The 24068-nt window shown below is 47.8% G+C and overlaps 1 protein-coding gene across 1 annotated transcript in view; it reads right to left on the bottom strand.

Annotated features, from left to right (window-relative positions):
- Window positions 1–5282: 5282 nt before the first annotated feature.
- Window positions 5283–24068, bottom strand: part of CALN1 (calneuron 1) — a gene marked incomplete at its 3' end in the record, with an annotated part of 51130 nt that continues 32344 nt past the window's right edge. Inside the window, exons 2-3 of the mRNA XM_008938391.1 lie at window positions 19359–19502; window positions 5283–5395 (exon numbers count right to left, since the gene is read on the bottom strand). Coding sequence (XP_008936639.1) covers window positions 5283–5395; window positions 19359–19502 — 257 coding nt within the window. The remainder of the gene's footprint in view (window positions 5396–19358; window positions 19503–24068) is intronic.

Raw genomic sequence — 24068 nt, forward strand, 5'->3', positions numbered from 1 at the left:
CTGAGGGCATGGAACCACCAAAACCACAACGTCCCTCCACTGCCCCACGCCCCCAGCCAGCCCCAGCTGCAGTACCACCTAGTTGGATGTGGCCCGTGCTCTATTTATTGCATCCAGGGAACAAAGTGCCTGTTGGGGTGTGCTCCCGAGCACAGGGCTTTCTGCTGCCTCTGGCCTGTCCCTTGTCATTCCTCCTTCCCTGCACATGGGTGCTGCACAAAACCACCATGTCCCTCCACTGCCCCACGCCCCAGCCAGCCCCAGCTGCAATACCACCTAGCTGGATGTGGCCCATGCTCTATTTATCGCATCCAGGGAACAAAGTGCCTGTTGGGGTGTGCTCCCGAGCACAGGGCTTTCTGCTGCCTCTGGCCTGTCCCTTGTCATTCCTCCTTCCCTGCACATGGGTGCTGCAGGTCTAGCTTTGCTTATACTCACTCATCCACCAAGGATCACAAACCCATGAGGATGGGATGCAAAGCTATGTCTGGAGAGAGGAGAAGCTTTTCCCAAGCACAGGAGACACAGCAGTTGCTGAACTGCTCCGTTTGCAGGACCTGCCCCCCCCAAAACTGCAGAGACCTCTCTGTGGCAGAGAAAGAGATCTCTGAGCAGCATCTCCCCAGCCCAAAGCACCCTGTTGGTATTCTGCTCTTCCCTCTCCTGTGAAGCAGCCTTATTTATCCCAAGCCAACCAGGCTCCTCCTGAACACCAGTGAATTATACTGGGTGAGATCTAACGTGATGAGCAGGCACCATGTCTGAGCTAGCTGATCTAGTGCTGTCCTCTCATGCAAGACAAAGCTCCCAGATGCCCTCACACAGGCAGCACATTAGCACTGGCTGAAACCATGTTCCCTGTGGCTTCCGTGGACACACAGTAAAGAGAAAAGGAAAAAAGAAACTATACCAGGCAGTGTCTTGCCTCTCGAATGCTCACCATACAAAGTATTGACTTTTCAAACTAATCTCATCAGTGCTGCTGGGTACAGAATTTATTCTGCATCAGCTGCAGGTGCAGCTCTGTTGGTTAACCATTTCAACTGGTTTTCACTTTAGCCAAGACAGAGTGATTTATTTTAATGAAAAGCCTATAATCCAAGATTATTCTTACCTCTCTTCCTGTGGCTTACCCCCAGGGAGTGGAGATCCTCAACACTATGTCCTGTGCAAACTGTTTAATACTTGTGCCTGAAGGTCTTTGCACTTACAAACAATATGAACAAAAGCTGTAAATGAATATGAAATCTCAGTTTCTCCCCTCTCTTTTCATCCCTCTCTCTGGCTCAGAATGGCACGGCACAGGAGACAGATTTGGAGTCTGCCTGCCAAAAAAAAGAGAGCTAATATTTACTAGTAGAGATGTTTGTCCTTTCTGTAATGCTCTCGATCTCAATCACTTTGCAGACCTGACTGGCCACGTGTTGGAAATGCCTCAAAACCCACTTGTACAAAACACAGCCCTCGGTGCCTAGCTGGAACTAGACCCTGAGCTCTGGAAAAGTAAATCCTCATGCCTGAAGGTTGATCAAATAGCATCTCTCTGACCATGAAACGGCTCTGGCATCACTGCAAACCTGCTGCTGGACATGCTGATGAAAACCAGCTCCAGGACAGCAAGTGTGAGCACCAGCAGGAGCAGCTCAGAGAAGGTGAGTGATGGGTGGTCACTCTTTAAAAAATACAGAAGGAAAAAGATGGAGAGGGAAGGGGGCTGATACCCTGTGAGGCATCATGGAATCCAACACCCTTGTGCAAGGCCAGGCTCACTTCTCCCCTCTGGCTTCCCAAAGAGGGTTCAATAGATACTCCAAAAATCTCCTCTGTGATCTTTTTTTTCTTCATATTTTGTTCTGAATAAATGCAGAAGAAGCCAAGTGGGGTGTTTACATCATTGCTGCAGCCTTGCCATGGCAGGTCTGTTCCAGACCAGGGAGAACGGGGCTTCACCAAGTGCTTCCAGCCTTCAAACTGATCCTGCACACTGAAGACTGACTAATGGTTACCAGGCAGCTTTGTATTTAAGAAAAAAGATTTAAGACAGTTTAAGACTGTTAAGATGTCTGTGCACAGGCACATGTTACTTCCATTTGCACACAGTTGGCATGAGGATGAGAAAACAATTTGGAGAGAGAGCAGGATGCACTGGGGGATGTCCTCCATGAAATGGTGCTTGGTGCACGTGGCATCTCACTGGGGCAAGACAGATTTCCTGAGCTGGGGGAGAGTCCATGTTCCCTCAGCCCATCTGATATCATTGGTCTGTATTGACTTGGCCTGAAAGAGTATTTGCAGAGATGATTTTTCCCTCCCCCTAAATACCTCCTGAGCGAGCTGAGGTCCTGTGGAGAGCCATCCTAACTGGAGCAGAACTGATCACTGCTACCTGAGAAAGGAAGAGTCAGCCACTTTACACACCAATAGGATTCAATTTAAAGCCCACATGGGAAATTAAGGAGGGAAAATATATCTGAGAGACCTTTCATGTCTCTACTACCTGCCAATGCTCAGGTCTCAGCTGAATCCTGCTTCTCCCTGGCTGACCATTGCTCTTCAGGAACACGTGCCATAGGAGGGATGCACTTTTCCCCTGTTAGTTCCTCTGCCTCTTCCACACATGGTTTCTCTCTCTCTTCCCTATTCTTCCACTGCTTTGACCTCCTCCCCATCTCTTGCAGCCCCTCTGCTGGTGTTGTAAGATCCTTCCCCTCTGCAGCTTCTGCCATCTGGAACCACCTTCCTGGATCTCTTTAGCTCACTCCCAGCTTCATCTGCAAATGCATCACCAGGCTCTTGCCTGTTCCTTTAATTCCTCTCTCCTTCTGCTGCTGTTTATTATTTAACTCTGTCATTGCATTATTTAAAGCACTATTAAGGTACACTTGGGACAGAGGCCACAAAGAGTTGCCACAATACAAGTGAACCCTTGGCAAAAATACCCCAAGAGTCAAAGTTGTGGCAGTTGGAGGGAAGATTATTTGGAAGGAGAAGGCTCTTTCTGGATGCCAGTGTGGATATTTTCTCCCCTTGTGACTTATAAGAGCTTCTTCAAGATGCCTTTTGCTGCCTGCAGCTTTGGGTTGAGGTTTTATGGTAGCAGTGCCCAGCCAGCTGACAGCAAGGCAGAGCTGTCCCTTCTCGTGCCACCCTCACTGCCCTTGTTGCCTAGCACCAGTCACAACCACAGGCTTGTGGACACCATCCCCTCCTTAAAACCATTCCTTGGGGATGACCGTAGGGGTGAAGTGCTCTATCAGCAATCCAAACTCATCCCCCTCTCCCTGTCATTCCTTTCCAGCAAATGTGAAAATTGCACATACAGGGGACATGGGAAACACAGCCAAGCCCCAATTCCAAAAAGGGCTTTGTTTCAAATCAGAGGTAATCCCACTGGAGACAATGTAGATGCATAAATGCTTTGCTTAAAGACAAAGTGACTTATGGTCCTGCAGATGGCTTGGGTAAAGCCAGGTAGGAATGAGCAAAAGGAACCTGTTCCCTGAATTACATTTCCCTGTGTTTGTTTCCTTGCTTATTCTTTAGGAATAAGAAGCAAAATTATTGTATTCTTCATGAACTCTCCTACCCCAGGAGAAATGAAATGTGAGACGAAGCCTTGTCTTCAAGGGTTTTGAAATCCAGGAAATGTTAGGTAAAGAGATGTATTTTTACACTATAAGACCACAAACATTTTTTTTTCCAAGGCCCTGGAGCACTTTTGCAATTCATTCAAAGCTTCCCTGCCTGCAGACAACCCCCAGGGCTGTCCCTCCCCACCGTGAGGCCAGTCACCTGGAGCTGTGCACTTTGTTCACCTGTCCCACTGCAGCCTGGTGAAAGCTGAGTCCAGGAGTCCTGCTGCTCTGAAATCAGAGCACACACCCTCCCTTCCTCAGTTCCTCTGTCAAAGGCAGTGCAGGCATTTAGATGGGCTGGAGGGTCACTAAACGATGGCAGGTTAACCTGTGAGCTGAATTTTAGGGGGGGCTCCAGACTTCTCTTCTTCCCCATCCAATTGCTCAGCTCATGAACTTGATATTCCAAGGGGTATTTTTGTTTCTTGAACAGCTCTGCTGAGGCCAGTCTTGCCAGGGGTCTGGAAGGTGCCAATGGCTCAGTGGGACAGGATGGTGCTTCCTCCTCTCCCTGCTGTTCATGAGCTGGGATGAGGCTTGCAAGGTGCCATGGAAGCATTCAACCAGTTGTGACCCTCAGTCCTGCCCTTCGTGGGGTGTGATCAGCTCTCACATCCCTCCAAAACCATTAGAAACCACTGTGGCTTCACCAACATGAAATTCTTGCTTTGACGACCTAATACTTGAATCTGGGCCAGGATTTCCAAGGTTATTTCTATCACAGGCCAGGAAGCCTGGAACATATTTTTAGAAGTTTTTAAAAAGACTTTTACAAAGCTCCACCCAGTTCTGTCTGGACAGTGCTGGGAGTAAAAGACTGAACTACTTATATCCAGGTTTGACTCTTGATTCACATGAAATTGGTAGCAGCTAAAGTTTATTAAGAAGCAAAGGCTTCTGGATGATCAGTGAAAGGAGCAATAATCTCACAGAAAGCCACACATTTAATATAAATAGCAAGAAGTCTCTTATTTTGGGAGATTTTTAGTGCTCACCATAACAGCCTGGACTGTTCTTGCTTTTCCAGGAAGGTCTAACACTGCACAACAGATGTAAGGGAGCTCTCAGTGCCAGATCCACCTCCCCTCCAATGCCTGAAACCAGCAGGACCAAACCACCCCAGGGCAACCCCACGGGTAAAACTTGCACTGGTACAACGTGGTTATTCTCAGCCTTGGACCTGAGTTAACCACAGAAGCCCTGATGTGATCTGCAGAGCACATCTCACTCTGCTTGGAGCATCCCTCCACCACAGCCCAGGGACATGGAGCAGTGGCACACTTCTGAGAGCAGCCAGACAGGTTCAAGCTTCCCAACTCAAAGAACTCAACGAGAAAAATGGTTTTCTCTCCCCAAAATTAATGCCACAATGCTCACAAACATGTTGCACAAATAACTGGGTGCTTTGTTGTGTTCAGCTGCAGTTCAGCCACGGTAAGTACTTCCCCTTCCTCCTGCACAGGGTTTAGCTGAGAGCAGGTCCCTCCAGCAGCACAGGATGACCTTACACAGAACACAGTGAGACAGACCCTAACAGCCTTTACACAAGCATTCCCTCTTGGCAAAACACCTTGTGCCACTCAACAAATCAGTTCTGGAAGCTAATGATAGCTGGCTAAAGTTGTATTTTAAAAAATGACCACTTACCTGCCAGAATATGCTGTCTATTGTATTTCCCAGAAAGCCATCTCTGCCTTCTGATGATACCAGCTTAGGTCCCAGAATAGTCATAAATTCATCAAAATCAACCTGGCCATCCCCTGGAAAGAAAGAAAGAAAAAGATGAATGTTTTCACTGGAGCACCACTTAGTGCCAACGTCCATCATGCTGCTCTGGATCTGCTGCACATCATGGCACATACACTGTGCCACCTCCTACATCAACCCCAAGGTGCCTACAGACCTAAATTTGTTGTAGTCCCAATGAATGGCCCATGTTGTGGCATACCCACACCTGAAGACAAGACCAGGAGATGCACAGATAGAGACAATCAGAGACAATGTTCCTCATCCCTGGAAGGTTTGCAGGCAAGTCAATTCTCAAAAAACCACCAATTTTGGCAGGATGACATCAACCATTAGCCCCACCACGGCTCTTCCTCTCTACAGAGCTGCCAAACAGGCAGGTCACTGCAAATCATTTATGGGGCCAACCCCATCCTCTGGAGGAAGGGAGCACAGGCAGAGGGAAGAGCCAGACTGTTGTGAAGCCACGAAGCATTTCCCTTCAGCTTTCCATCAGCATCTGTCTCCTAAAAGCCCCGTGTGCTCAGCATGCAGAGCAGGCAGCAGAGCCACAGCTTCAGTGCCATTAGCAGGAGGAAGAGACTGCTCCTGCCATTAATGAACCGAGTCTATGCAGTCCCCAGCCCCTGCAGCATGTTGTGTGGTTTGTAAATGAGGCACGGAACTGTTGGAAGTATATCTGAGCATTGTATCAAATGTTACTTTTCCCTCAGAGAGCTTCCAGGATACTTAGTGAAAATGGCCAAAAAAAAAAAGGGGGGGAAATCCATGTCTGTAGAAGGATCCTAAAAATACTTTCTTCTCTGACCAGGGCAGTTCAATGTCTGTGTGCCTCTCCTTTGTCTGTAAGTCCACAGACATATCCTGTATATCATTAGTCCAACTGATAGAGATGGATGTATCAGCCCTCCTTCAAGCCTGGAAACAGCATCAGCAACTGTAAGACTTTTTGGTTGGTTTTTATTCAAATTCAGCTGGAACTGACTGCATCCACCTCTCCAGGTAGCTGCTGTTGCTAAATTATTAGGTGTAAGAAGTGTCTAAATCCATCAGACTAAAGCAGATCAATGCAAGAGCTACTATTATAATGTCACTAGTGACTGCAGTACCTGCAGCAGCCCTGTATGACAGCTTTGCCACGTGCACTGCGTGCTGCCTGTCCCTTTTATTATATTTCATATGCTTGATCTGAGCACACACACCACTGATTGAAATCTCTGTGTCCTCATCCTTGCAGAAACCCAATGTGAAAATAAGCAGAGTCAAAACGCCCCTTTGCCAGCACAGTGATCTCTATCCACTGGGCTCTGCCCATCATTTCTTGAAGACAAAGTGAATATCCTGAGGGTGAGCCAGTGACAGGGGCTCTGAAAGGAAACCCAGCAGGGATTCATAATAGCTTTGATCCCATAATGTGCAAGAAGACCTCATCCAACTGCTGAATTTCCTCACACCTTCAGGGCTCAGAACATGCTGGAGGACTTCACAGGGCTGGCTGGAGTGGGATGAGCACTTGCAGGCTGGAGCTCGTTTCTGGGACAGCTTATTAAGCAGAAATAAAAAGGGGAAGGCATCCCATCATTTGGAAAGCCATCCTTTAAAACATTTATAGGCTATGAGAAAACATGTTCCTTCTGCTTCCCCGTGGGACGCATCACTTTATGACATCAAGTCAGATTGTATCAGCCACGTCAGGCTGGATGGTGTTGGGGAAGGTAATGCCAGGTGACAGCAGATTCGGGGTGCTTTACATGGCACTACAGCTCTTTGGGGGAAAGGCAGCAGCAAAACCACACACTAAGATCCATGTTGGGTTAAAGAAATTAGCCAGATTAGCAAGAAAACTATTATAAAGAGATTCTAGTACCTGTCCATGCGTGTGTTTGGCCTATCCATATGTGACCCCAAAATATTTAGTTGTTCAATCTGTGTTTTCTACAGTGTCATTTCATCCAGAGAGAAGGGGCAGGACTTAGTTCTACACATGACTCATGAGAAAGTGGGTGCCAGGGCTGCTGGACTCTGACTCAGAACAAGGCTCGGGGCAAGCCCTTGCTCATGACATCCCTGTGCCTTTGCCAGGGATCATAACTAACTTCACAGGGTTTAATTATCAGCTTAATTTTCCACAACCTTAGAAGAAGGATGCTGTTACAAAATGCATTATCCCCTTATTGACTGCTTTTTCAACTCAAACTGTTAACCAGCAAGAAAACCAACCCCCAAAACATTTGGTAGAAATGTACCTTTAACATCCACTTTAAACTGCAGTAAACCGACCTTCCTGCCATCAGGATCTCAGGAGACTGCAGCATCATAATGTCAAGAAAGAGAACTCACAATTTTGCCTGAAAATTCATTTTATGGTATTCAACAGCCAGCAGAGAAATGTAAAACCAACACATAGGCTCCAGGATGCACCCAGTGCAAGGCTGCAAGGTGCAAATGCACAGGGCTGCTCTCCACAGCCATGGCATGAGCAGATGATGTCCACTACCCACTTTCCCTGTAGGACCTACAAACATTCAGGCCACCCATCAGCTCCTGGGAGTACTTAGCTTGAAATATGTGTTGGGATACAGCCAGAAGACACCTTCCTCCTCCTCCTCTGAGCTGTAGTCACATCCACGGCTGGTACAAGCTGATGTGCACATCAAGCATCTGTTTGAGAATCTGCATGGGAAGGAAGCCAAGCACCTCTCCCACCCCCCTGCTCAGCTGGGCTGTGCCTCCAGATGTGCCCCACACCCCAGAGCTGTTGATATTCAGAGAGAGAGATGTGTGGCTTGTTTGGAAATCAACTTCTCCTTGGGTTTAAGGGGTGGGAAGAAGGAGAGGAAAATGCCAGGCTGGAGCATGTGTGCTCGCTATGCTCGTCTCACCTTCCCTTCCTCCTTTCCACAAGCCACCCAGCAAGCCCTGAACACCACCAAGGTCAGTGGCAGTCACACAGCCCCAGCCCCCAGCCCCTCAGCGTCCTCTGGGGTGTATTTTGTAATGTGTGCAGTGTTCCCATCCTCCCCCCACCTTCTGCCTCCAAGCTCACCCGGGCTGCTTCAGCAAGAAGTCATCACGCTGAAGGGAGACAACCTTGTAAGGAGGGATGGGGCTCAAGCAGGTGAAAAGGTATGGCCAGGCTGAGCTCCCCAACCAGTGATGGTCACAGCTATTCTCTCCCTTGGGTTTATAAGCCCAAGTCATGCTGAAGTCCCTGATTGAGGTAGACACACATTGCAATGATTTATTTACAGACTTGGAGGGCAGGGTAATCTTGGGGCAGAGTGATGCAGGTCAGTTGGGGCAGGGGAAGACCACCAGGTGGCAAAGTAGGTGAGGACCAGAGAGGTTTTGGCCAGGATGTGATCCAGCTGCCATCCCATCCCCAAGCTGCCACCCCTCAGCCAAAGGACAATTACTGTTCGTGTGGGTGATCTCAGCAATACACCAGAGCTGAGCTTAACCCCTGGTTTTAAACCACCAAAACCATTTCTTTATTCACTTACAGTTCTGCCCTAATGTTTTTCTCCCCCATAATGCTTCCTCTTGATCTTGGCATTAACGTCAAAGAGTCAGAAGGGGGTCAGCCTTCATGTGGCTGAACGTCGCATGACTAACTGACTCACAACACCACTGGCCACATCACCAGAGACAAGTCAGATCTGTGTGTCGTTACTAGGCCCTCAGCTGGGCACTGAGTGCTTCCAGATACCCACAAAGGTTTGCTCCTTGCAAGACATTGACTCAGTTCTGCCACAAAAAACCAACAGCCAAATGTGATAATTAAAAGGAATAGCAACTAGATGCACTGTCAACAACCCTGGGAGCAACCATGTGAGCCTGGCTAATGGCTCCACCTCAATGCTGAAGGCACCCAGCAAGATCTTTAGGTCCTCTGGGAACCTTTTCAGTGCCCAAAGACCATGTGTGGCCAGCGAGAAGTCCTGGAGCTGCCAAAGTCACAACACCCTCGCTGGGTGCAGAAAGACCTTGGGGATCGTTTCAGTTTGAAGAGCATCAATGTTTGCCATGCTATGAGTTCAGCTTGGGTGCCACCACAGAGCTACAGCAGGGAATCATCAGGCCCTGAATCATATCCAACATCCACTTATGCCAAGCACACCAAAGGTGATGGAGCAGCAGCTAAGAGCAGTGTGGAGCTGGGAAACCAAGCTCTTTCCCAGCTCTTCCAGACATTGCAGCCCAAGGAAATTTGCTTTGGACCCGACTGTCCCAAGGAAGGGGTGTTGGCACCTCTGAAAAATGTCTGTTAGTTCTTCTAAATAAACCAATGGAATGTGGAGAAAGGAAAAGCACTAATTACAACAATGTTAGTTGGAAGGAGTCTGTAAAACCATCACTGCACTCCCAGGGAGCAAAGTCAGGGTTGGACATGAAAGTCAGGGGGAGCTGAAGGAGCCTCCAGCACTTCTGAAGGGGGATTGGCTCTCCAAAGATGCTTGCCTTCAACCCCACCCCATTCACATTGGGGCTGTGCTTCCAAATCCTCAGCCCAAAGAGGTTCAAAGTACTATCAGCTGCTGTTGTTGGAGGTGCTGTGCTTCACTGGTGAGTAAGAGCTGAGCATAGCCACCTCTAAGCTGATGGGCTTTCAGCTCCAACCCAAGGATCTCATCTCCCATTTGACTTTAACGAAGGAGGGAAGGGAAGGGTCTATTTGCTGAGGGATGTTTAGAAGGAAACGTGAAAGCTTTTGAGAGCAGGCAGAGCTCTGCAGTCACCTTGTCAGGGCACCCTGGAGGGCAACTGCAACACAAAATCTCCCCAGCTGCACACACACCCCAAGCCAACCTACACTCATGTGGCCTGAGCCCCATCCTGCCTTTCTCTTTGTACGTTTGTTCTGATCCCACAGGATCCACCATCACCAGTGGCTGGATGTGCCAGGCAGGGAGATCACAGCAGACCACCCCCAAACCACGTGGGACCTGGAAGGGGAGAGGGGGATCGAGCTGAGCTGGGATGGCAAATACCCATCTCCCAGGGAACAGCAACCTGTGCATGGGCTCTTGCAAACCCTCCTGCCAGAGCATTTCTGCTCTGAAGAAATAATGAAATGCTCAGAGGAGCAGCACCATAAACCATCTCACCCTCCAGCCCGTGGGAGAGCCCTGACCCTCAGCCTTCAATCGACCACTGGCTGTCCAAAAGTCTCTTGTTGGAGTGACTTCCTTGGAGGAGAGAATTAAATAGTCATTGGGATGGGGAAAGACAGAGCAGGAGAACAAAAGAAAAAAGAGAGGGGGGTAACATGCATGGATTGCATCACCTATAGCCAAGGGCACAACAGAGGCACATATGTGGTTCCCAGAGCCTTGTGCATTAAACTGGGAGCCTGGATAATCTGGCTTGGCTCCTTCCTAAAGGAGTCCTTCCCTGGCCAAGTCTCAGGCTGATGGGGTTCTCTCTCCTCTTTAAAGTTTCTTCTCATGGCACTAAAACAAAACCCACATTGAAACAGAGCTGAGGATTTGCTGCGTGTAGACTGATAAGTATTCACACGTTTGGTTTTATTTTTCCTGGAGTTTGACCTCCAGAGTGCAGGTAGGTGATATATTTAAAGTTAATGAGCTAGTCTTTCACAGCTTGGGTCCCAGGCACACACAACACTCCTGTTTATTTTTATTCTCTTAATAGCTAGCTGCAGTGACTTGCTGTCCCAGGCTGTGTCATTGTTTGCACCCGGGAAGTAACCTGTGCAGTAATAATACAGTCTGGTGAAGGCTCTTGCTGCTCTGCCTTGAAATGATGCAGAGGATGTGCAGGGAAAAGCTCCAGCCACAGGATATTTCCCAGACGAGTATTTCGGTTTCTGAGATTTTAAGGTCAGAGCCAGTCTGAGCCTTTCCCTAGCACAATTCTGCCCAATTACAGCCCCAATTCACAACTTCAAGGAGAGCTAGGGAAAGTCTTGCATAAAACCTTTGACTTTGAGAACAGTTTAATTACAGATGTCTATGGAACGGGCTGAAATGGTGAGATAAGGCTCCACTGCAATGCTGACACAGCTGTTTTGCACTGGGGAAACTGAGGCACGGAGCATCACCTTCCCAAACGTTACCAGAAGGGAGGCTGCCAGCAGAGCTGGGTGCCAGACCTCTCCTGCCTGCCTACGTGGTGACCTACAGGCACAGCACGTGCAACCAGGCCCCAGGATGGAGAAGCAACAACGAGCATCTCCTATTTCCAAAGAGTCCTGCTGGCATTCCCTTGGGAGTTTCTGCCCCGGAGCCACCTGCAGAGGGTCTCTGATATCCCCTGCATGTAAGAAATACCATTTCTTGTTGTTTTTGCTCCTTGAGAACAGCAGGGGCATATCCAGCAGCCACTCTCTCACTGTTCACCAGCTCTGCCACGCCCACACATCCCACAGATGTTGTGACTTTTTGGAGGCAATACTTCACTTGAGCTGAAGGAAAGTGCAAAACATCTCCACTGGAGCCTGCTCTGTCCCCTGAGGACATCTCCACGTCCTGTGGTTTTGGGAGCTGTTCTGTGGAGCTGGCTGCTCTGGTTCAATGACAACGACACAGAAAAGATTAGTAAATTGTACAGACACTTGTTCCTGAAGGAGGAATGTTCCATGGGGGGCTGAGAGGCTCAAACAGAGCCTGGAAAGACAGAGCCGGGGGTGCAGCCATCCAGCACTGAGAAAAGGACCTTGAGAGTTACTCATTTTGACAGCCTGTTGGCTCGTCTTGCAAGGAAAAGGAAATGGCTGCAGAGGACTTGTTAAAAAGGATCTATTAAAAAAGAAAAGATCTATTATCTCCCCATGTTTGCCCAAAGGGAGCCTGTCTGGGAGCTCCCTGCAAGATGGTGATTGAAGAGGACGGGGGGCTCTGCCCCTGTGGCACCAGGGGTGCTGTGACCCTGCTCCACCACAAGCACAGCAAGCAGGATGCTGTTAGTGCTTGGCTAGAAGAAAAGTCCAACAAAAACGGTGACTGCAGTGAGAAAAAAAATAAAACCTCAAAGAAAATGAGCTCTCAGACAGCTGCCCAGCAGCCTGCCAGCTCCACACTGGCTCTGGGAGCCACAGGACACCCCAATTACCATCTCCATGAGCAGCCATCTCACAGGGGAAGGCTCTGCAGAGCCTGGGGAGCGTGGTAGGCTCCATCCCCTCCACCCCATGGCCCATGGGTCCTCTCCCCTCTGCAAACCCAGAGGGCTCATTTTGCAGGTCCTTACAGAACTTGGATATCTTGCAGGTCTTAACCAGTCGATCCCTTTCTTCAAATGGTTTGGGAGGAGTGAAATCACATTCCGACTACCCAGGACTTTAATTAGTTTTGCTTTCCAGGCCTTGGGAATAGCAGGAGAGCTCTGCACACATCTCAGCAGCTATCAGAGAGCTCGGCACAACTCTGAGATGACCAGCAAGTCACAGGCTCATTAAAACAGAGGAAAATGTGAGCTCCCAGTGGCACATTCATTCCATGAAACTGAAGTCATGAGGCCAGGGATAGTGTATTTTAAGGAATAAATAAAATTCAACAAGGATGCCAACAAATTACAAGGCACACCTGCATGAGCCAGGTCACAGAGCTCACGCCGTGCTCTGCAGAAGACTCTGCCCCACTGGAGCACAGGGTGGACAGGTTTCAGGGAGGCAATTGCAATTCAGTGTTCCCCCTTGCCCTCTCTGTTGAACACAGGCATCCGGGCACTGCATGGAAGACAGGATTTGTATTGCTTATGAACCTCCTCCTGGTACTGAGCTGCAAATGTGACTAGCTTCACCAGCAGCAATAATTACTCTTCATTCCTCGTAGCGAGAACACGTAATGTGATAATCTCCATTTTACAAATCAGAGCAGACACCAAGATAGTGGCCTCTATAAATAAAGACGAGCCTCATCAAATCCATCTCACCAAGTTTCTCAGCTCAGCAACACACTTTAAAGGACAGCCATGCTGAAATGTTGCTAAATCATTCCTACCCTATGAAACTCGGAGAATTTTGAGTAGGGAGGACAAACTCAAAGTCTGTAACAACCTGTCAGTGCTTTCCCTATGAACTCTGCGTTGTACACACAGCTTCTGCTCTACCTCCAGCAGCCTGGGCTATTTTATACAGTTTCATGTTGAAATATTGAAAGATGTGGAATTATCCATGGCAGTAAAGTGGGGAAGAAAAAAAAAACCCAAACCACCAAAGAAACCCAAACCAACCCAAAACAAAACCATGAAAGAAAAGAAGAGAAGGAGAGACAAAAGAGAGAAAATGTTTTCAGCTTGTGAATGTCATCGTTGTCCCACACAGAGGGCAGGGCACAAACAAAGCTCACCACTCAATTTTCAGATGAGAAATTTATTCTCTGCTCAGGTCCTTCAATCATTCCCATCCCTATGATGCAGAATACACACTCCAGCCAGTGGAGCTCCCAAATTTGATGTCCCTTCCCTTGTGCAAGCAAATGAGCAAACCAAACCAAGCAAGTGCAAGCAAACCCAAGCAAAGTCTGTGTACAAACCCTGCTCCAGCAGAAGTGCAACAGCTTGGAGAACTGACTTTTAGGGAGGCAAGCACTGGCACCATCCCTTGACTCCATGGAGTTATATTGCTGTTATTTATTCCCTTTCCAAAGGGGATGACAACAAGTGTGTGTCTGCCTCACTGTACCTGAGCAGCACAACTTCATAGAATCCCAGACTGGCTCAGGTTGGAAGGGACCCTAGAGATCATCTCATCCAACCTCCTGCCATGGGCAGGGACACCTCTCAACTAGACCAGGTTGCTCAAGGCCTCATCCAAGGTGGCACTGAACACCTCCAGGGAGGGGCATCCACAACCTCTCTGGGCAATCTAGTCCAGATAGAACTTTGGTATACACAGCACGACAAGACATTAAGTTCAACAAGGCCCAGTGCCAGGTCCTGCACATGGGTCACAAGAACCCCATGTGAGAAGAACCCAAGCTCCAGGCTTGGAGAAGAGTGGCTGGAAACCATCCAGTGGAAAAGGACCTGGTGGTGTTGGTCACAGCTGGCTGAAGATGAGCCAACAGAGTGCCCAAGTGGCCAAGAAGGCCACCAGCATCCTGGCTTGGATCAGCATTAGTGTGGCCAGCAGCACTAGGGCAGGGATCATCCCACCAACGTGGCATCATTTTTTATTGCTCATGAAGATGTCATATCTGTGTTTTTTCCACTACTGCTGAGGCATCACAGAAGGTGACAGAAGGTAACAGGCATGGATCACTTCTACACTGATGAAACCACCTCATCTTTTGCTTGATCAAAGTGTCTCCTTTCTGTACTATAATAAACATTTTGACACACTGAGGGGTTTTTTTCCCCCTCTTGTGTTAGCCTGAAGTTATTTTTCCAGGGTACTGCAAACCAGCTGCTCCTCTAATTAGTACACTGAGTGCTTATTTTATTCCTCAGATAAAAGTGTCTTATGTTGTAACGAAACAGTTTGACACTTAAGTCACACATTCATCTATTTGATTGCAAAAAGTCTGCTTAAAGAGTAGGCATCCCAGATAAGGCAACACATTTAATGTGCCATTTCTCTGCATTTTTATTAGCATTACTGCCAATTGGAAGAATTTACAAATAATTTCCTTTCCAGCACATAAATATATAAAATATTTTACTTTCTGCATCCTGGCAGAACATTTCAGGTCATTCTCCAGATTGCAGACAGAGATGTATGCACTGCTCATCGTCTGCAATGTTTACGTTCATGCAATACCTAATTATGTCTAAGAATAAAGCAATTCAAGGGTATAAACTAAGGCAAGATTTGACCTCTGTTTCCAGACCAAAAGCAAACAATATGTCCCTATAAGGCACAGCACACTGGATACATGCCCAGCTATACTCAACGACCTTCTGCTGGCATACAGTCATGCATCACTTCTACCAAGATGTAAGCAAAGCTTTGGCCTAATGTGAATCTCATGTTCTGACGTGATGGAACCACCATTCCTCACCTCCTTTCCCCAGAAAGAGACATTTTTGCACAGAAAATAATCCCTTTTCCTTCTGTTCTGTTTTGGTACTTTCATCTTCATCACAGTAATGCCATAGCACCTTCTGATACTCCCTAAAAGGGGGTTTCTGGTGATTTATAAGATTTCACTTGAGACCTTGAAGTATTCCAAGTAGATTCTTATTTTTTCTCCCTGATTCCATTTTTTTTATGCCAGCTCTAATATTTTCCCCTGCAGCAGCTGCATTCCTCAGCACCTGGGTGAAGCATGCCCTGCAGGAGAGCAGAGACTTGGAGAAGGAGTTTCTAGGAAATGCAGTAGACACTCCAACCTCTGATGCTCTCTCTCCTTCCATGAGGACTGTTGAGAATTAGATATTTACTGGAAATAAATACATTTGGCAAAGCCAGGCTAACAGGGGCAAATGTGGCTGGGAGCATGGTCCTTTACAGGGCTGTGGTGTGTCCTCAGGACAAGGCACAGCCAGGTCTCAGGGCTTCCCACCTGCCACTACCAGCTCCCACCTCTCACCCCCTGCCCCAGCATGGGGACAAAACACCAGAACAAATCATCTGGAGCCTGGACTCACCTCAGCTGTTGAGGTAAAAGAAGCCAAGTCAATGGGCAACTGAGCAGTTGACCTCTTGGGAATACTTGACAGCCATCTCTAGGAATGGGAGGCTGGGTTTTGATGCTTCTCAGTATAGGATTTTCTGTAAGTTTGGGTTTGTACACAGGAAAATACAACTTGCTCTGCATGGCAGCTCCAGGCGAGCCTGGGGTCCCATATTACTGTTTCTTGGCTAAATGTCTCTCCCACTTCCCCAGCCCTGCCACAGCTTTGCTGTGCCATGGCACCAAAGCCCAGCAGATAAGTAACCTAAGCCTCTCTGTGTGCCACGGGCTTCATGGCATGGCACAACCTGCATCCTTGTGATCCTGAGTGATTAGGAGCCCTGGAGGACATTTGGAAGCTCTTGAGCATCTTCAGCCTCATCTCATGACATTCTCTGTGGGCAAACCCACCCATTGCACTCATTTCCACCCTGCCAAGGCCAGGGCTGCTGGTGTGTCACCTCTGAGGGAAGGCTGATGGTAGCCTTGCAGAGCCATGGAGGCATTAAAAGCGATATGACATGTGTGAAGAGTTCCTGGGCAAAATTCAAGCTGTGCAATTGCCATTTTCATTTATGTTCAAGCAGCACTTTCTAACTAAGTACATTGTGCCTTCAGATGCAATGAGTTATGAAATGCACCTTCATTTCTGCTCTGATTTGGAGGCTCACTCTCTGCTGCACGTCACAGCCCCAGAAGCAACTGTCCTTGGGCATCTCTGGAGTTGATCCCTGTGTTATTCACTGAGCTTGGCGAGATCCTTTGTGGCAGAAGGTGACATGCAGGTGTGAAATGCTCTTGTCATATCAGTTTACGTTCAGCCACAAAACCACTTCAGCATGGATTGCATACGCTTCTCTTAAAATACATTTTGTCCAACCCAAGCAATCCTGCTCTTATAGTGCAAACATCTCCTCAGCTTGACCTAGACAGAGCTGAGCCTTCCTTCATATCTCTACAGAAAACAGAGTTTGCAATGAAATCCAAACTCAGACCAGTTCCAGTTGCTCATTATTTGAAGCCCATCAGTTAAATAAGCCATGGCAGATACAGCCACTCTGCCATCCTGCAATGCGAATGTGCTCCCAAGGTAATTCCTGATGAAAACCATATGTTTGCACTAAGTCTGTTCAGGCTGGTTCAGATTAAATATAGACCACTGCCAATTGTATTACCTCATTATTAGCAGACACTGGCAGCAGCCTTGCATGGAGAAATGGGTGTCTGGCTACGCTACCTGCTGGCACATCATAATTCATGTCAGGTGCTGGGAGATGTGCAGGAGGATCACTGCCTCTCCCCTGGCTTTCCTGCCCACAGGGATCTCCTCCTTGAACATGCCCTTTCAGCCAGCTGAGCTTCCCACCCACCTGAGGCTGGGCCAAAGCCCTGGGGAAGTTGGGCAGCCCACAAGAGGAGTGTATGGGAAAGAGGGTAAAGCTGTCCCTGGGAGTGCTGGGCAGGACTGACATCCCCAGGAGCTCACTGGGTTCAAGCCCTGCTACCCAATGATGCTCATGCACAGCGGGAGAGGAAGGAGGAAGCTATTGCTGGTTCTCACTATGTATTTCAAGTTAAATCCCAGAAAAAAATTAAGACAATCCATCTGAGAAAAAGTAGCCATAAGCCAAGTAATATTCATTCAAGTTGTATATATAATACAAGCATTAATTCAATTTGCAGGCAAAGTAAATCTTTGACATAATATTCCCCTATTTGCTCAGTGCCTGAGGAATTTGCCATTACTCTGTCTCTTTTTTTAATACATGGTCCATTTGACCTTCACATTGCCCAGACTCACGTCCAGCCCCCAAACCCTCTGCTCAAAATACAGCAACAACAGGCAGCTGAGACACAAGAACAATAAAAACACCCAGTACAAGACCATCTCTTTGGAGCTGTTGGAACCATTGAGCTGGAAGAGATGGAGGAACATCTCCCATCTCTGCAGAAAACACATGGAGCTTTCTGAAACGTCTCAAGGAGGAATTTAACACCTTCCATCTGCAGCCCATTACTCTAGGTTTTAACTCCACCTCTCCGATTACAGGTCCCTGCACACTAGGAGTGTATACAAAAGAGTGCCAAAGTCTCACGTCTGTGAGTCCGAGAGTTGGGGAATAACTGGAGATGAATCAAAACTGGAAGCCAAGTCCACAGCACTCTTTTTCCAAAAATCACAGAGTTTCGGTAAAAGACCCCGTGATTTGGCACCCTGCTGAGTCTGGCCTCTGCAAAACCCAAAGAGAAATCACCCACTCTGCTAGGAAGGGTCAGCAGAACCTAACAAGGTGCAAACAGGATTTTTTTTGAAGAAAATGCTTTTAAAAGTGATGGAATAGTTATTTTCTTTCCCTTTTAGGACTGAACTCATTTCAACAATTGATCTTCTCTTTCCATCAGGTTTTACATTACTTTTCCTCCCTGGCTGTGGCAGATGCTGAAGACTTTCAGCAGCCTGACAGCCTCTTCCTTGCTTCTCCTGGCCTGATGAATGTGGTTGTACTGTGCATCTCATGATCTCGACTCGGATCCCCCCAGGGAGGTAGGAGAGCTTCACTCCCACTGTCACCTTCTCCCACGGTCTCTGCTCCTACCAGTCTCCTCAAACATCCCCCTTCAGACCAGGGCTGCCTCCAGTGCCCTCACTTGACACAACTTCATCTAACTTTGTACAGTATTTACACCCTGCCGTGGCCACCTGCAGAAGGGTGGGAGAAGGTTGGATCTGCATCCCAGCTTCCCTGAATACTTTGGGCACCAGGGAATTCTCCCCTCCTGCTCTGCCCAAGGACATTTTAAAGACAGCCTGTTCATTGTGATGGGCTCTGATTGCAGGTTTGCAGCAGTTAAAGAGTCCCCCCTGGCTCTGGCATCCTGATGCTGCATTTCTCTCTTCCCGTTAATGGTGGGTTCTGTTTCTTTTATTACCTCTTAGTAATGGTTTGATGAGCTCTCACAGCAGGACTTTGCTAAAAATTATTCCACCCTTCTAAACTTCGCCTTCAAAACCCATCAACACTTCATTACAAGCTCCCATGCACATCTTTTACTTGCAAGGACTAGTGAAGCCACTGGACTGAGCAGCTCTGCTTGGCTGGGGGCTCAAGTCATCTCCCAGTAAGCACCACTGGGCCAGATGCTGCCCAGGAATGCAAGGAGAAAGGTGACTAGAGCCTTGCAAGAGACCATCTGAGACTTTGCAGAGGAAGATTGCAGGAGCTGGTGTGTCTTCACCTGCTGGTCCAAATAAAAGCTGCTCCATCTCCCTCACGTGGCAACGTTTCACAGCTTCCTCTCCAGACCTTCCTTGGTGACTGTAAATCAAGTGAAACCAAAGCACAGGGAAAGCCCCCACTCCACCACTGACAGAGGAGAACCAGCAGGGAGGACTTACCGTCCATGTCAAGGCGCTGCATGATGATGGCCAGCTCCACCTCACTGGGCATGTACCCCAGGGAACGCATTGCCATGCCCAGCTCCTGCTTGGATATAAAGCCATTCCCATCCCTGTCCAGCACCCGGAAAGCTTCACGGATTTCTGGAAAGGAGAAGGAAGAAGAGAGGAGTTGTTATGGTGGAGGATTCCCTGTCAACAGAAGTGCACGTGTTGTCTTTTCTGGTGTTGATGATGAGTGTTTGATCATTTCAAGCCAGTGTGATCACGGTGTGTCCATGCACACCTCTGTACCTGAGGGTACACAGCCCCTGCACACCTCCATGCAGACTAATACAACAGCACCCACGCTCACTGCCTATTTTCTGTGCCAAATATCATTGCAAAATTATTTATTCATGACCCATTGAACTCCATTTCTTTCTGCCCTGGACCTCTGGTGGGGAACCACCCTGGTCTACAGCAGAGTCTCCCTGCCTATGGCTGCACAGCAAAGCCCAGCAGCCCTTCTCCAAGCCCCTCAGCATGTCTACCAGGCAGATCTGCTTTATGCCACATGGACAGACCAAGCTCTAACGTTCTCCAGCAATGCTCCATGAACAGGTAGAGCTGGGTGCAGAATGTCTCCTCTGCAGGGGTTGGGGCTCTGCAGCCAAAGCCTGGATGCACACATCCTCCCTTGTCTGATAAATGTGGATGTACATCTTTTAAACCCCACCCTGGCAATTTCCATCTCTCACTCCTCTTCACAGCTTTCCTCTAATTTATAACTGCTTTACAGCAATAAGCAGCCTCAGATCAATAAAAATGCTGACAGCATCAAAGGAATCAGTTCCATCATTTTTCCTCAGTCTGGCTCAGCTTTGGACATCTGACTTTGTTTTAAGTTCTGGTCTTTAGTAGCCACTCTCCACTCATGTAGCACACTGAAGGACCCCTGCATATCCACCACCTCGTCAGCTCTGCACATCTCCTGCTCCTCATGGACCTCTCAGCTGGAAACCCCACCACCAAGCTCCCCAGACTTGACTGTTGCAGAAGCCAAACAGAGAAATTTTAACATCTCAACCAGCTGGGAGCCTGTTTACTTGAAAGGGCTTGGTTGGAGGTGGGGAGAAAAAGAGGTGCTGGTTTCTCAGTTCTGGCTAAGTGGTCTTTGCACCATGCTGGGGAGAAGAAAACAGGGGATGCTTTATCATCTCCCTTTTGGGAATGAGGATATATGAAAAACCAGCATGCTGGGGCCCACTGCAGGTTTGCTCACAGGAGTTTAATCTTCACGTGAAAGCATTTCTTTGGAGAAATGGGAGAGAAAACTAAGCAGGGTTTTGTTGGTTTTTTTGTTGGTTTTTTTTGTTTTTTTTGGGGGGGGACTTGGTTGGTTGGTTTGTTTTTCTGTGTGTGGGTTGGGTTTTTTGATTGGTTTGTTTATTGTTCTTTTTTTGTTTTGTCTTGTTTTAATAAAGAAAGCTTAATTAAAAAATACTCTATTCTGTAGTAGGGAGTAGATTGAATGGAAGAAGTTTGGCCAGCCTGGGGTAGTTCAGCTATTAATGGATGGTCCTCACTCCTCCTGGGAAAAAGCCAGGAGCATCATAACCCACCAGAAAAAGGTCTCAGTGACGTTTCTGCTCACAGCTTATTTAAAGCTTTACAATTCAAAGGCTGCTTCTAAATCACCTCCCATCAAAGTTCAGCACCTCCCTTGACAACACCAGTGCGTTAGCAAAGTCTGCTCCCATTTCCATATGCTGCTTTCTGCTGTGTGTAACATCCTGGTGATGTGCTGGGGCCAGGGCACCTCTGTGGCTTGCTGCCTAATCTTCACCACAGCTCTGCTTATTATAAGGAGATACGATCAATTTTTAATCCAGCCAAAGAGCCCACTGATGCAAAAAGGGAAGATCCTATTAATGCTAATGAATATGGGGCCAGAAGTGTAATATCTACACTTTGGGTTCAGTTATGCATCAACTGTGGCTTCTTTAAACTTAAACTCTTCACCTTGTCTCCCTGCCAGCCCAAGCTGGTGTAAGCTCAGTGATATGAAGAGATGGTGAGGCTGTTTAAAGCAAGCTCGGCTGGAAGCATTGGTACATAATGCAAACAACCTTTGGAGTAGGAATGAATCCCATTAGACACTGCCAGCTGTAGTGAAATCTATTTCCATGTGCTGTGCTGAAAGCTAAAGTGCAGTAGATATTACATTGAAATCAATTAATTTTAAAATAAACTTTTGACAGCTCAAGATGAAAGAAGTAATAATACTGCAAGGGGTAGAGAAAGTGTTTTAGAGTATAAAATATGAATCTACCTTCAGAAAAGTTTACAGAGGCATTAGGCTGATCCAAATTACAGCAATAAATAGTGTCTGGACAGGGGCTCTGACCATCTAGTGAGCATCCTCTCCAGACACACTGATTTCAGAGGGTGCATTGAACAGCACTGAACCTTTGAGCCTCCATCAGAGGAGAACACCCCACGTGCTTGGGGTCCAGCTCTGTTCCACACACCTCTCAGAAACCTGAACTTTTGACCAAGCCTGAAACATCCTTCACACACATCAACTCCTGACACCAAATAAAGATTTTTTTCACTCCTCACTCTATAAATACCACTTGTGCAGAGGTATATTTGAAGAGCTATTTATAGGTTGAACACACTGTACACGAAGCAGCTATGACCTCAATCAGTGCCTCCTCTTTATCTTTACATGTACCACCACCTCCTTATCAGTTTTTCTTTATAGTGAGTCTTTCTCCTCCAATATACTTGTGGGTGCTGTCCTGCAGAGCACACAGCCTGTGAGCCATAGGCCTGAGCATCCTTCCCAAATGCAGCCCCACCAGCTCTCCCCACAATGCTGCCAAAGAGCTGGTCCCAAACTGCAGCCCATGAACCTGTGGCACCCTGCCTGGCCCTCACCTTTATTTCCAGCTGTTAAATTTCATTACCCAAAGCTAAAAATACATCAGCACTTTCCCCATATGACTTTCCCAAAGAAGTCACCATGGCAACGGATGCTCCTGGCTCAGAACTTGTAGTGGATGTGGTCCGTGGAGTAAATCTCACAACAAAGAGACTGCCAAGGCTTTGGAGAAACTTTGAGGCCTCTTCTGTTTCAGCTGGAAGCTGCTGTACAGAGGGATGCGTTAACCCTGGTGAAGAAAAGCAGAGCCCTGTTTGGTCTTTAAAAGGAAGAGTAAAGATGAGGAGGGGAGGGGGTGTCAGAGCCCCAGCAGGTGCCTTTCCCCTTGCCCAGTCTGGATGGCAGCATCCTCCACACCCAGCCAAACATGTATACTGGGATCACACCTCCCCTGGGCGTTAGCAAATACTAATATTTATTCCCTTTTCCACTCATAGCATCCTTTTTTACTGCTGGATGTGGGTGGATGACACAGAACTATGTTAGAAGATAAAAGGAAAATCAGAAGATAAAAGAGAAAGATTTGGGAATTGTGCAGGTGACAGCACTGGCCTGAGCCTCAGCAAATATCACTTCTCAAGGTGCCCAGGAGAGGACCTGAGTGCTCTGAGAGATCAGCATCTGGCCCCATCCTAATTAACATCTTTGTTAGTGATCTCAAAGAGGGTGTGGCCACAATATTAACTAAATTCCTAAATGACACAAGGCTGGAAAGAATGGCCAGGACAAAACACCCAGCAAGGAGGAAGGAGCGTTGTGGGAAGTGGCCAGGAGTTCAGAGCAGAAGGGCCCTCACCTGAGAGTCAGCTGGGCCACGGCAGGTATGGTGAGCTGGGTTAGAAGGCACATTTCTCAGGACAGTTTAGCCCGGTGTTTTTCCCCAGGTGGGGATTTATGTCCCATGGCAGCTGAGAGCACAGCACTCACTTCTCAGAGTCATCTGAGCATTCAAAAGCGGTGGATGTGTGCGGGGGGATGAGTGTGCTTTTAATTTATACCCCATCTTCCCTCACATTCAACAGCTGCACCTTCCAGCTCCCCTGTGGCAGGGCACAGGACCATCCAGTCACCCCACACTCCTCTGGGAAGAAAGGAAGGAAGGATCAGAGATACAGGATGACTTTTGTTTCATTACCTTTCTGAAGGACACAAGACCACTATCAGAGCTGGACCTGACACCCAACCTAACAAACTGTAACATTTCTCCATCTGCACCCAGAAAAGCCTCCTGATGGTGACCTTTTCCAGGTCACCCACCAGCTCCCATCACAGCCCTTCCCTTCCAAACGCCTGAGCAACCTGACCTGGTTAGTTATCAGAGAATCATGGGGTGTTTAGTGGGAAGGGACCTTTCAAGGTCACCCAGTCCAACCCCCCTGCAGTGGGCAGGGACATCTGCAGCTAGCTCAGCTTTCAACTAGGGTAAAACAAGGGGGAGAGGAGGAGGACTCTATGGTTCTGTGATCTCTCTGCACTCCTGGCTGCCCTGAGCAAGCAGAGCCTGACCTTGCTCTCTCTTCCCTGGCTCATCCCTTCTCCATGTTCAGCAGCAGGTTTATTTACAGATGATTTCCCTCAGACTGGTAACTAGAGGCAAACATCATTATTTTTGTTTTGCTTCCTGACTGAGAATGAATCATGATTCTCTGGGAAATATATTCAGCCTGAGCCATCAGTGTCCACTAGCTACCCTTGGGCACTGCAGATGGTTTCAGGTTATTTCACTGGGTATAAATATCACCATAATAAATTTTGTAACTACACCCTAAGTACCACACCCT

The sequence above is a fragment of the Merops nubicus genome, unplaced genomic scaffold (assembly GCF_000691845.1).
Source record: "Merops nubicus isolate BGI_N331 unplaced genomic scaffold, ASM69184v1 scaffold19394, whole genome shotgun sequence".
In the NCBI taxonomy this organism is placed as follows: domain Eukaryota; kingdom Metazoa; phylum Chordata; class Aves; order Coraciiformes; family Meropidae; genus Merops; species Merops nubicus.